Source organism: Syngnathus floridae, chromosome 5 (genome assembly GCF_059516105.1).
Source record: "Syngnathus floridae isolate MCC-2025c chromosome 5, RoL_Sflo_1.0, whole genome shotgun sequence".
Lineage (NCBI taxonomy): Eukaryota > Metazoa > Chordata > Actinopteri > Syngnathiformes > Syngnathidae > Syngnathus > Syngnathus floridae.
The window spans coordinates 6561812-6576055 of NC_142417.1; the positions used below are offsets into that span (position 1 = coordinate 6561812).

The window sequence follows — 14244 nt, forward strand, 5'->3', positions numbered from 1 at the left end:
TTCTCATTGATTCTAATAGGAAAGCAAAGCAAAGAGCTGCAGGTCGTTGACTTCTATAAATGGAACGGTGGACTCGCATCAACGTTCTCCATGCGTTTGCCTCACTCGAGTAGAGAAGCGGCAGTGTTACCTGAAGGCCGTTATGTAACTGTAAGAATTTTGCCCCACGGGCGTCTTTTGGGTTGAAGATCAGCTGGGTTAGTGCATCAAGCGGAAAATCTCGAGGAAAAGTGACAGGGCCTGTGGCGGCCGGCTGTTGATGTTAATCCAGCACGCCCCTTCATAAATCAACAGGAGCCCCTTAAGCCTGCACATTGCAACCAAGTTAGCGCAGTGATGCTCGAAAACAACGACACATTTAAAGGGTTAAACAAAAACGACAGAAAAACCTGGAAAGATTTTTTGCGGGTGGTTAATTAAAATTGTCACTTACATTTAAGTGGGGCCTGGAAGTTAGCATGTATTTTGGACTCACCTCGCAGTAGACCCGCCTGGAGCGCCGCTTAACGCATTATCACATGCCACAACTTGGGTCGTGAATGTCGGAAGTTTTATGAGGCACATCATTTTTTATTCTCGTCAAAGCTGTCGTTGACCTTTTTCGATATTACGGTTGTTTCTTATTAAATACGATTTAATGTAACCTTTAATTGTACATCTTAGTGAGTCACTTAGATATGACTTCAAAGCAAAACTCCTCTAATATTCCTCGAGGGAAAATTTTACACACTACGTCTATCTAGATACACGTGTCAGTGCACATCAGTGGCTCACGAAGTCCATAAAAAATCTCTTCAATAATTAAAAACAACTTTTATTATTTTTAAACTGGCTATTAATATGTATGCTAACTTTCAAAGGTATGTGCAGTAGTATATTTTTTGGATGTGAGGATGGAGCATGTGCAAAACACCATTAACAAGGCAGCACAGTGCATTTATACATAATTCTCCTTTTTACTAAGGAACTTTGAATTTAAAGCATTTGAGGTTTAAAAACTAAATATTATAACTTATTGCTACACGTGCCTGTTGCCTTGCAAGATCCCATCTTGTGCTACACGCAGACGTGACCCGCCCAGGGGTGTGTGTGGTGTGGACTGTCGCTTAACTTGCGGGTGGAGCGTGTGTGCGTCCACTAAGGGCGGAGGAGGAGGAGATGAAGGAGGAGGAGCGCGCACTATATTCATCCATCTATCCATCCACTCAGCCATCCATCTATCCACCCATCCAGGCAGGCAGGGAGGAAGGTAGGCAGTGAGGCAAGCTGGTCCTGGTGCTGGAGAAGAAGCGTGTGTCGAGCACGGCGGCGGTGGGTGCAGCGGCGGCATGGCTTCGTCTTACGGGAGAAGTACTGACATGCGCTTCGCCGACTGGATGTCGAGTCTCCCGCAGAGCATGCACAGTATCCCACTCACCAACTTGGCCATCCCCGGTGAGTAAATCCACGTGTTTCATCGGCTGCGTTTGCCCGTGTGCGTGAATGTGTGGCTTCAAGATTTCAATACGTTCTACCGAAGGTCATTTACGATGAATTTTCACGTAAGTCGGAACGTCTTCTTTAGTCAGCACATAATCACCAAGTACTGAAGTCAAATATATATATGCAAAAACACTTATCATCCATGAATTTAATGCAATCAAGTGAAAAACAATCGCAAAGTATTTATTTGTGTGGCATGTGAAGCGTATTCCTCCTCGGTAGCTGTTCGTAACCTCGGAATGTCGTATCTCGGTGCCGTTGTAAACCGAGGACGCAACGAGGTCTCTTTCGATGTGCGAGACCTGTTGCGCAACGTGACAGCTTATACACAGTATGATTATTTTACATTCCATGATAGATAGATAGATAGATAGATAGATAGATAGATAGATAGATAGATAGATAGATAGATAGATAGATAGATAGATAGATAGATAGATAGATAGATAGATAGATAGATAGATAGATAGATGGTGCCAACCTAACAGTGCGCAGTTGTCCTTACAGAAGCTCCGCCTCTTTTCTGCAATATCTTATCACAATCAATTAATAATACAAAGTCATTAAGGTAATGTTCAGATTCATCATTCACTTGTTCATGCTGCTGTGCGCCAAGGATTTTCATTCCAAGTGTTTTTGAGTAATGGCTGTACACTTGTGCGGAATTGTGTACCTGTGTGTAGTTTATTTGGGTACTCTGGGTTCCTCCACTATTCTCCAAATTCCAAAAAAGGTTCGGGGGGCACATTACATTGCGGTCTAGCGAGCAAGCTAGTGGGCGGATGGGCGGCAGGATCGTCTGGAATGACAACAATCTGTGTTGATCACAGATTCTTTAATAAGTAACTTAGTTACTTTACAGACTAGTTGCTTTGAAAAGTATCTTAGTTGATTAATTGATTATAAGTTACAATCATTACATTCAGCAGATACCAACAAAACCTGCCACTTAATTGGAAATGCATTTTAACTATTTCAAAACCAAATTGTGTTTATGGAATTTCGCTTAAGGATACTTGTATTTTATTTTGAAGGACTGTAAAAAAAAAGGCTTTCTAGACTTCACTTAAAAATATTTTTAAATAAGCAGTCAATTTGACTTGACACCTATATTTGTAAATGAAAATCAGTGTCTTTGGCAAGTATGATGATCGATGATTGCTTCAATCAGAGCGATATGATTAGCTGTGGTGTTAAGAGGTGGATGAAGTTGGGAATCATCAGGTACTAAATACACGACTCACCGCTGTTTATATGAGTCAGAATCCACACACCAGCGTTGACATGTCATAAGTTATGCTAGTAATTTGCTGAATCACACGCCTAAGTGTGGCCTGGTTGAGACGCGGCGAGGCAGCGAGCAGCATGGGAGCATGCTCTGTCCCATTTAATTAGCTATCATTACTTGCTCATTGCCACCGTGGAGGAGGAGGGTGGGGGGGGGGGGTGCTGGTGGTGGTAGTGGGGTGAAGCTCAGATGCTCGCCTCCCACCCACCTCCTCCGTTTGGATCCATGTTCTGCATAAACACATTGTGATGATTACTATTCTTGCTTTTTGTGTTGGCACAATTGTTTGTCAAGATTTCCTAATCTGAGAAGAATTCTATTTTAGCCACAACCATGTGTTGCTATTGGAGAGTAATTCTTCTCACAGGGAAAATTTATTGTGCTCCGCTCGTATTCAGGTGGGACCCAAACTGGGACGGACAGACAGATGCTTCGCCCATGTTATTTATTTTTGTAATATATTTTTTTTAGATGTCCCCAGATGACAGACTGACTAATCCCGACTCAAGTGTGTTGTCAATTTGGAGTACCCAACAGTGTGAGCTGAGGAGTGCGATGACGCGACTCTCTTACCAAACAGCTAAACAGCGCCTGCCTGGTTTTGCACCAACTGCCGTGGCAGCACAGCTGTGCTTGTGGCGTCCTTCTTTATGACAGGCAATTAGTAAGGATCATTATGGGTCTGTGCTTTGATTGTCCCCTAAGAGGATACAAGCTCAATGTTCCTATTGAAAAGGAGATATGCACAAATGCACTTACTGTAGTAAAGATATTAGGGCCTAAATGAATTTATAGAGCTGTATCAAAAATTTAAATCTCTTCTATAGTTGACCGGGAGCCAGTGTAAAACCTTTTGGATTTGGAGTAATATCTGATTTCTGTGTACTGGTCAGAAACTGAGCTGCGGCGTTCTGAACGAGCTGAATAGATGAACGCTTTACCAGCTTTGTATTATTGAAAATTAACAATATGCTGCACCAGAACAATGCAAAATCTTTCGATGAGCACAATTAGAGCAGAGTTTCCTGGCGTTAATGACTGAGCACAACTTTCACGCTGGCAGCGATGCAAATCAGGACGTTTAATGATGAAGTCCAGAAACACATTTGTCATTGTCTCTGTTGGCTCATATTAGCTCGACCTTCAGGGCTGTAATTGTCATGCTATCATTATGTGTGACAGTTGCGACGCAGGAAGGAGAGAAAGCAGCTGCTGTTGATGACGGTTCGATGTTTTATTTCAGAAAAGTGTGTGCAAGAGACCAAGAAGAGGTTGAACATTGTATTTTATTAAAGAATGATAAGGCTGATTTACAGTAATAGACAGCAGAAATGTGTTTTGTAACGAATGAATGGGTCTTAGAATGTAACCTTGAGGAACACCAATTGAGAAAATGCTTCAATTTTATTAGACTGAATAATTTAGGCTGATATTAGGGTGATTTGTGTTAACAACATGGAAGATGGCACATAAAAAAAAAACAAATGCTTGCCATAACTCCAGCTCTTACTACTGTGGTAATAATTCACCACTGTTTCTCCATCTCCTATATTGCAGCAATTTATTGTACAGTCACCATTTGACCCACCCCCTTACTCCCACCCCCCACATCACAGTAGGGGACCCAGTGGGCTATTTTCTGCAGCTACGAGACGACTCCTGCAAACTGGTTTGTTTCGCATCAAGTGCGGTGACCAATAACGTGCTGCCAGATACTGTGTGAATTCATATTTTCGTATGTCACCATGAAACCAATCTAGCATCATTACAACGGACAGCAGTTGTTTTGGACAAGGCTGTAAAATGTAATAGATGGGACTGAGCAAAAAGTGATGGATTCGGATTTGCAATTTTCTCCCGAGTCCACATTTGCATTTGAATTAGTCATCTTTAAACCAAGTGCTGATTTTGATTGAGAGGTGTGGTACACCTAACACTGGTTGACAAACAGGCGATAAATAAAGAAGCCGCAGAAGGAATATTTTGTGTCTTTCTGGCTTCCTCCGAAAGAGGAGACATAAATCCCTTGACTGGATCGCTCAGTTGCGTCTTAATCCCCAAACAAGGAGAATGATGATCAGTTACCAGTGCACCAAGATGTTTGGGGGAGACTGAAAATAGATTCTTGCTGTGTTTTCTTTTTTTTTGGGAAGGGGGGGGGGCAATCCTGCAAACATTCCTGATTATATCCAGATGTCTTACAAGCAGGCAGAAAATGATGTTGTATGGATTTTCTACCCAGGCGGCCTCAGTCGTGGTACTGTCTGCTAATTGGGTTTCCAGAAGGGCATTTGTCTTGATTTGGAAAGTCCAGTTGGTACACAGCAACGAGAGTGCATGTGTGCGTGCGTGTGGTTTTGGGAGGAAAAAGCGATAAAGAACAGTCCAGCCAGGTAGCCGTGTGCACATTCAAAGCTATTTTTAGGCTGGACAAGTGATAAAAGCGCATGGGGAGATTGAAGGGAATGGATGTCCACATGCTTGGATTTCAATGATGCTCCATGGGTGTGCTTCAGTTTCAAGGAAGCAGTGTGTTACAAAGAGTCTTACTCTTCCAGTACATTCCAAATGAGTATGTGTCACTCATTTTTAATTAGAATGTGAACTGGTAACTTGGTGTTTTGTTCTCGGCTCCTCACCTCATTTTCTTTCTTTTTTTTTTTTACCTTCCATCCTCAGCTCCTCATTTCATCTTTTAATTTCCTCCCTCATTTTTCCTAAATCCCCACCCTAGCCTCCTTTCCTCATCATCTTTTGTCTTTCCTTTTCCTTCCCTAGTTACCTCCCTCTTCTGGGCTACTTACCTTAATTCCTCCACTTAGTTTTTCTCCTGGTTTCCTCATCTCTTCATTTCCTCGCCTAATTCCCTTCCCACTCTCATTTGATCATCTTTCCCAAATGCTCTAAATTCCTCCCTTTATTGTCTTTCCTTGTGGTATTTGGCCTCCTCAAACCATCACCCATGTCCTTTCACCCTCTCCTAGTGTCACCTCATCTCGCCTCTCTTCATTTCCTATCCCCCTCTCCCATCTTCAAATCCTCTCCTCATCTGCTCACTTCCTCTCCAAATGTACTTCCCTCATCTTCCTTTCCTCTTGGCGTCTCTTTTTTTCATTCCAAATGTCCTTTCCTCATTTCATTCCCCTTCTTATCTCCTCCCCTCATCACTTTCCGTCCGAATTTCTTTTCATTTTCAATTTTCCTTCCCTCGTCCTCCCTCCACACCTCGTTTTGGCCAAATTATAGTCCCTCCTCCAACTTCCCCACTTACCTGCACACTTAATTGTATCTCAGCTCCCTATTTTATCTCATTCACCCCAATCCTCTCCTCATGGAAATAAATTGAAAAGTATCGAACCTTTTACTAGCTTTTGATTTCAAAACTAGTTATATCCATCGAAGCATAACCGCCATGCGTCGACACGCTTGCCTTACGCATTTCTTTCCATCTGTTTCTCATCTCCTTATTATCCCTGATATTCTCTCCATCTTCTTAAAACCCACTTCCTTATGTGATGTCATCCTCGCCTTAAATCCGCTCTACATTTCCTCCTCTTATGTCTTCTTTATCTCCTCCCCTCATCTCATCTTCTGCTCATCCTCACAAGTATTACTCAACTCCGGCTTGTATCTATCTGCTCCTGTGGACAGTTTGGAAGGATCGTAAAAGCCTCCAGGCTTAAAGATGTTCCACGGCTGCGGTGTTTGTGGTTTTCTCCATGAATATATCATGCTCAAGCTTCATGACATCCACATTTCATTTGTCATGCAGCTTTATTTCCTTGCCTGGAGTTTGCGGTGGCTTTTTGTATCCATTAAAATGTGACCAAGATGTGTTGCAAGTAAAAAAAAAAATTCACTTAACTGGTCCAAAAATTATTTACTGCTACAAATAATGCATCTTCACTCATTTATCTATACCAGCGACATACAGAGATGGCAAAAAGGTTCAATTCACCTATTGCCATTCATACAACAGAATAAAACGTCTTGGGATTCCAACATTTAGTGAGCCATATGTTTCCATTAAAATAGATAAATAAATAAATAAATAAAACTCATGGTGTACCAACAAACAAAAAAGTGGATGCACTGTCACGATTTGTTTTTTTGTTCAGTTGGGCAAAGCTTAAAATTGAAGACAAGTCCTTCCCAGCGGTAACTTGAGCTCCAGCTGTTTGAGCATGTTGGGGTCATGCTCCGCTTCCCGACGTGACCCCGTCACCCGACCCCCGCAGTGTCCACCTGCTCCAGCTGCCAATTCTGCTTTGTCTCGAAACATCTTCAATAAGTTTGCCGCGGCTCGGAAGCTGGACTGGAGGCTTCATTCTGGTTTCCTGTCTGTCTGTCTGCTTAAATGTGTGCGCGTGTTGTTACCGTGCAAGACTGAACAGGCCTGTGATGAGACAAAAAAAGAGGATGGGGAATCGATTGCTGAAATGAGAACAAGCAGGCGGATGATAAAACAATTTGTCTGGTTTGTGTAACGTGATACATGCACACACTGCAGTAGGTCACATCAGGACACAAAACAAGAAAGACAATTTTCATGATCAAGAATTCAGCCGACGTCTTTTTCATTACGGAGCTTCACTTATTGCTAGAGTGAAGAGAACAAAATTGGAGCAATTAAGATACAATAATGACTTAACGTACGGGCAAGGAGAGTCGCAGTTGTCGATACATTTTCAGCCTTTTATTGAACGAGCCAGGCAAACACCAAAATACAGCTATAATTGGCTCGAACAAAACATTTTTGTCTGCGTTTTCCAATTTAATAAGTGTCACTCGCCTTCTGCCACCCAAAAGTACTCTGGTGCTTATTGTTTACAAACATCATTCAAAGGTCGATAGCTGCCAGATGTACTATGATTAAAAAAATACGTATAAGGAAACTGAAGTGAGGGGTGGAAAAAAAAACAAGTCAGCACTGACAGCCATGCTGAGTTGTTTTTGTCTTCTCTTCAGCGTGGTCATGTGCTGAGGATGCTTTCAAGTTGTTTCGGTTCATGACTTAACAATCCTGATGTTGTTATTCAGACAAGTTGTTGCCATGGCGCCAGGCTAGTTCTAACGTGGCGCTTCCATCCCTGCGCAGGCCACACAAATACACAACGACACAACATCCCTCCTGAAGCCTGTGTTTGTTTGTGTGTGTCAACTCCAGGTTCCCATGACTCCTTCAGCTTCTACATCGACGAGGCGTCTCCCGTGGGCCCCGAGCAGCCCGAGACTGTGCAGAACTTTGTGTCTGTTTTCGGCACGGTGGCCAAAAAGTTGATGAGGAAATGGTTAGCCACGCAGACCATGAACTTCAACAGTCAGCTGGAGTCCGGCGTTCGCTTCTTTGACCTGCGCATCTCCACCAAACCACGAGACCCCGACAATGAGCTCTTCTTTGCCCACGGTCTCTTCAGTGCCACAGTCAGTATAGTGTCTGTCTGTCCGTCTGTCTGTCTGTGAGTCAATCTAGTGATGTAACGAGCCATCTATCCAGCTAGTTAGCAAGCTATCCATATTGATACATTTAAAAAAAAAATGTTTGAATTTTGAATTTAATTGACACCTCTGCCAAAGAATCTGTGGTTAATTGAGAGGGATTATACAAATTATACCTCAATAATTACCTTGACATTTTATCATAATTCTCAGTAATGAAATCTTGACTCCTAATGAAGATGTTCTCTTTGGTGCTGATGCAAATTAAGACCAATGGCCATCTGTGCTCTGCTGTGTGTAATTTTAGTTTTATGAGCAGTTGATATTTCTCATTCCTCAACAGGAAGTTTTACCTCATTTTTCAGTGAATAATGCAGAAACAGAAATCTTGCTGTAATGGGAAAATGTGTACACACTTGGGAGATGAATTGCTACAATATATACTTGATGGTGATCCAAATTTTTATTCTTCAGTTTAGCCAGATGTATGAGCTCTACTCAGTGCCGCTATTTTATGTGTTTGTGACGACCCAAAAGGGACTTAGCCAATTTCTCTGAAGCTTTATAGGCACTCGTGCCATAGCCAAGGAAGAACACATTACATTTTACAAGCTGTCTTCTTCTCTACAAGCTCGTGTTCAACTTTTCAACTGAATAATGGTTAAGATTCATTATTTTATGTTTTGATTGAGACAGAGCAAGAATGTTATTTTTTGCATTTCTGCAAATTTCATTGAATGTCCATTTAAATGTTAATATTGTGAGACGGGGCAAATTTTCTTGATTTTCGCAATGAATAATGCATGATTTGTAATATCAAAATTCAAGCACATGCTGGAAGGTGTCTCATTTTCTGCTGATTCAAATTATGATTAGCGAAATGTGTGGCCTAGATTAAAAAGAATCTCTTGTGTATGTGATTTCTGTAGGTGAGAGAAGGTCTGGAGCAGATTAGTAGCTTCCTGTCCGCACACGCCAGAGAAGTGGTGTTCCTGGACTTCAACCACTTCTACGGCGTTCAGAACCTGCACCACGAGAAGCTGGTGACCATGTTGAAGGACGTTTTTGGAGACAAGCTCTGCCCAGTTGTGTTTGCCCAGGAGGTAAGCCTTCAAAATAGTGAAAAAAAATTAAGTCATAGTCTCCACACTCTAAGAAATATTACTATATTGACAACAGTGTGGCTCTGTTTACTATAATACAAAATAAAAAAAAAATCCCCAAATGCGCTAATTGGGCAAGCAGGTAGTTAAATGGTTCAAATCAATCCCATTGCAAGCAGCATATAAATTCTCATGAGTCTTCACCTTCACATCCATCCACCCCCTGCTAGTCAATTTGAATCATGGGTACAAAGAATAAGATGGAATGCTTGACTAGCAGTGCAAATAATAGACTTAAAAAATGGGGCGCATACAAATGACTGCTATCCTCCACAGGTATTAAAACACCCACCAAGCAGCTTCCATTCATTCTCTTCTCAAGCAGATTCAACGCTCTGCACTGCAGCTGTTTAAAGACAGCTTCGAGATTAATACGCACAAAAGAAGCCAGAACATACTGTATTTTACATCAGGGTATTTTTCAAATACTAGTATATTATCACACAGTGCACTGATGAGTGCCAAAGGTTTTTACTTTTATTTTTAATATTTTTACCCCCAGTTTTGTAGTCACAATAAATTAATATTTTTGCTTTTGAAGAGATATAATTATATATTTTAACTGCATGTATATCATAAGAATAAAATAAGATTTCAGATGATGGTAAGTCTATTTTCCCGTGTCCTCAGGTGAGTCTGCAGTATCTGTGGGAGAAGGAGTACCAAGTTCTGGTCTTCTACCATCACCCCATGGCTCTGGAGGTGCCCTTCCTTTGGCCTGGCCAGATGATGCCTGCCCCGTGGGCCAACACCACTGACCCGGAGAAGCTGGTTCAGTTCCTCCAGGCTTCTGTCACTGACCGCAGGTTAGCAAGCTGCTGTAAATATATGTTTTTACTCAATTCCTAATGAATTGGAAAAACATATGGGCTGCTTGTCTCCTGCAGGAGGAAGGGAACCTTCTTTGTTTCCCAGGTGGTCCTCACACCAAAGGCCAGCACGGTGATGAAGGGTGTGGCTAGTGGACTCCGAGAAACAATCACAGAAAGGTGAGCATGTGTGGACACTAATAAGTGCAGATTGCTTGAAATAATATAGTCCACCAGAGACACATGCACACACCAGCCTCAATATAACAACTTACAAATGTTATTTATATTCAAAAATGTGGACTGGCCCAACATTGATCCCTGGGGAACACCATAAATAATGTCCAGACCAAGAGAGTCAACTCCACAGTCATTCCCTGTCATGTACCCCGCAGGGCTTTGCCGGGAATGATGCAATGGATCCGGTCGCAGCGACCCGGCGAGAGCGGCGTCAACATCATCACCGCCGACTTTGTTGAACTGGGCGAGTTCATCAGCGCCGTCATCACCCTCAACTACCACATGGACGACGAGGACGACGACGACGCCACCTGAGAGCCGCGTCAGTGAGCACAAGTCGCCCCCCACCCCTGCCGCTCAGGGGTCTTGGTCTGTGCTCTGCCTCTTTTCTCCTTGGCATTTGTTTCAGAGGAGATGTGCTGCTCCTTTCACTTTATTTAGGGCTATCGTGGAATGGTGAATGACCTGAGATCAAGTTGAGAGAAGAAACGTTGTGGTGGACTATGACAGTGTCAGCCTGGTAATTTAGGGAGGAAAAATATCCCTTCTTTTAAGTGAGATGTCCCACCCAAGCTGTAAACGTAAGCGCTTTCATGATACAAAGGTAAAGCTTTTTATATATATGTTCCTCTTTGCAAAGCATGATTCTGATCACAAAGATGTGAAATACTTTAAATGTACACCCCAACAAATTAGTCCAACTAATAGTCAAATTATCTTTTCAACATTTTTTTATTGACACATGATTATTTCAATATAGTATTTTAAAATGTATTCATTTATTTATTTATTTATTTTCACATTTATTTTCCTTTGTTACATTTGTTATTTATTTTAATTTTAATAATTTTCAACTTTTTTCGAGGGGTGAACCTGGGAGTGGACTTTTCATATTAATGTTTTTATTTAGTATTTATTTATTGATTTCAACCCACTACATCCCATTGAATGTACTGTATGGGGCAACATCTCTAAAATAGTTCATTCAATGCCCCCCAAAATCATAATTAATAAAACAAGATTTTACATTTTAAAAAAATCAATTAAACAATAAGATTGCATAGCTTGTAAAAGGTTTCTTATACACTTTTAATCCATATACATTTTTTATAGAATATTTGTTGATTAATTCAAACCCATCTCGTACCATTGAAAGGATCTGGGAAAATTACCAATTACAAAGGAAAACAAGTTTTCACTTTTTTACAAATATCTATTTCTTAATGTATGAATTTATATATATTTTCAAAATCATGTTCTTTAATATATATATATTTATTGATGATACCACTGGGAGTATCTGGTTTAAAAAAAAGTTAAACATGCTCACTCACACAGATTTTCACAAAATTCTATACTGTAGAATTTTAATTGATATTTATTTTTATCGATTCCAACCTGCCTCATTCCACAATAATCTCCCGAATATTAAATTAAACAACAAAATTTCTCATCGCACTTTAGCATTATTTATTTGTATTTAATTTCACCTTAAACCATTGAGAGTTTGAGCAGTTGGGGGAAGCAAATAAGATTATGCTGTTTTTGAAATAACCAAGGTGTTACTGTAAAGGTTTGTGAAGAGTTTGCTGGCTCGGAATGAATTGGTGGTGGGTGCTGAGTCGTGATGTATAAAAATATTGCTCACAAGAGTCTATCCAGCATCTGTTTATACTTTCAATTCCCTCCTTGTGCGTCTGTATCGAATATTGCGGTGCAGCGTTCATGAGTCACCATCATGATTTTGTAGTCTTTCTGCTGACACAAAATTTCAGAGGTGAACTTCATTTCAAGTCGGCTTTTTTGTCATTTTTTTTTTAGCAGCGCCGCTTCAACGTGTTTAGATAACAGTAGCACATTGGTGTCTTTATCGGGTGTCTTTGAATGTCTCCGAAGCTCTGAATTTCACAATATCTGGCATTGTTGTTCCATTATGTGTTCATTAAATATATTGCGAGAAAGAGAAGAAAATAAGGTGACCAATGCATTGACAGAAGTATGAGATTCCGTAGATGCCAAAAATTTAACTTAGTTTAACCCAAAAAATATTTATTATTTGTTGTTGTGAGGAAGAGGTTTTTTTTTTCATGTGTATTTGAGAGAGAAAGTTTGAAACTATTTAGGTGTTAAATACAAGCTTTTGGGGTGTATGTTTAACATTTGTTGGGGTGTGAATAATTTGGGTGACTACGTAGACAAAATGGGTGTGAGTTTTTTAATGTGAGTGAGAGTATGAGTTTTTTACGTGACGGGGGGGCTGAGATATTTAAAAGTGTGTGTGTGGGATTTTGTGTGTGTGATAGGTAAATATGAATTTTGGCTTCTATGGCACCTCAAACAGAAATGTGTCATTGCATCGTAGAAAAAAAAAAAAGCACTTTCTGCACAGAATGTATCCTGTGAGGATTGTTGTCTCATCCGCTACCATTACACAAAAACTATTAGGGATCAGCGAATGTGTCTTAAAAGTCAGCTGTTTTGTGTGCTTTTGATGAAAAGTCCCGTTTGTACGCATTGGTGTCTTCAAATTGTTGCGCTTTTTATGTTTTATATCGTGTTTGTACATACTTTAATTGTAAGACGATATTGCCAAGAAATTGTAAAGCGCTCAGTGACTTTACCACTTTACTATGATTCTTCGTCTTTTTTTTTTAAATACAAATTTGGTAGTGCTTAGCATGAGCGGAAAAACTTTCCTAAAGTACCATTTGGATGCTCAATTTCTGTGCATCCATTTTATTATTTATAAGTTGCATGACTTTAAGACGTGTTTTTCTCTCCTGACTGCAGTCAAAAGGTTGAAACTGCACAAATGACTTGAGACTTGATAAGGGCGTACAAACCTGTGTTGTGAGGTCATTATTGTCTTCCCTGTTGAAAGCTCTTGTCATTGCTTTTATGTTATGGTGTACAAAAAAAAAATTAAGAATACAATAAAAAAAAGTCATTTGCTGTTGTAAAACTGAAACCTTTGTTCCTAGAGTGGCAGATAAATAAAAGCCTCGAACACTGAATGCTGATCTCTCCCTGTGTTTGGAAAACTGACTGAGCCCCCCCCCCCCATATCATTTATATTCATTGCGGTCCATTTGCACGCTTACAAGTGACATTATAAAATTAACCATCAGTGTCTAAGCATGAGTAGGAGAAACAGCATGTACATGTAGAAATGCCAATTATTGGTGGAAAAAAAACATGACTTGTCATTCTCGGAGTGCGCTTAATTGCCTTGATTAGTGAGGAAAAATACTAGTGCATAGACCTTGAGCTGCATATGAAGAATATGAAAACACTCAAAGGCCTTTTTGTCTGCTTTGTTTGTACCACAAAAGTAATTTCCATCATTTCCCATTGTGTGACAATGGACCAAGCAGCAATTGAACTTTTTGTTTGCCTTCATACACAGGAGCATCCTAAAAACATAGCCATAAATATAAAACAAAAATCATTCCTAGTTACCACGGTGATGAGAATGAAAGTAGGCGAGCGGTGGCACATGGGGTGACCTTATGCAGACGTGTTGTATAATTCATGTAATTCACTATGTCATTCAACGTAACAGCTGAAAACAGACCTGACTTGAAATTGAAGCGCTTGTTTGTTTACATCCGTGTTTGGAGTACATGGTGAGCAATATTGACAAAAGCAATTTTCTTTTGGAGATGGAAATATTTGGAGTTCTAGTGAAACACGACAACCCTTCATAATAATACGTACATGCAAAAAAAGGAAATGATTAAGTCATTTTTAAGGGAAGGTCTTGGTCTCGGAATACTGTTATTTGTATTTACTTTTATGATGTATCAACACATTTAAATGTGCC

At 40.4% G+C, this 14244-nt stretch overlaps 1 protein-coding gene across 1 annotated transcript; it reads left to right on the forward strand.

Moving 5' to 3' along the window:
- Positions 1-177: 177 nt before the first annotated feature.
- Positions 178-13435, forward strand: plcxd3 (phosphatidylinositol-specific phospholipase C, X domain containing 3). Its single transcript, XM_088376265.1, has 6 exons — positions 178-1434; positions 7938-8194; positions 9139-9312; positions 10003-10178; positions 10260-10361; positions 10577-13435. Exons 1-6 carry the CDS (start codon positions 1329-1331, stop codon positions 10734-10736), a joined length of 975 nt encoding a protein of 324 aa, XP_088232391.1. The 5' UTR covers positions 178-1328; the 3' UTR covers positions 10737-13435.
- Positions 13436-14244: the final 809 nt, after the last annotated feature.

Excerpts from the sequence above, each read along its gene's own strand:
- plcxd3 (XM_088376265.1), top strand. The coding sequence starts at position 1,329 with ATGGCTTCGTCTTACGGGAGAAGTACTGACATGCGCTTCGCCGACTGG. Across the intron at positions 10,179-10,259 it reads GCTTCTGTCACTGACCGCAG|GAGGAAGGGAACCTTCTTTG; the intron begins GTTAGCAAGCTG and ends TGTCTCCTGCAG. Across the intron at positions 10,362-10,576 it reads CGAGAAACAATCACAGAAAG|GGCTTTGCCGGGAATGATGC; the intron begins GTGAGCATGTGT and ends TGTACCCCGCAG.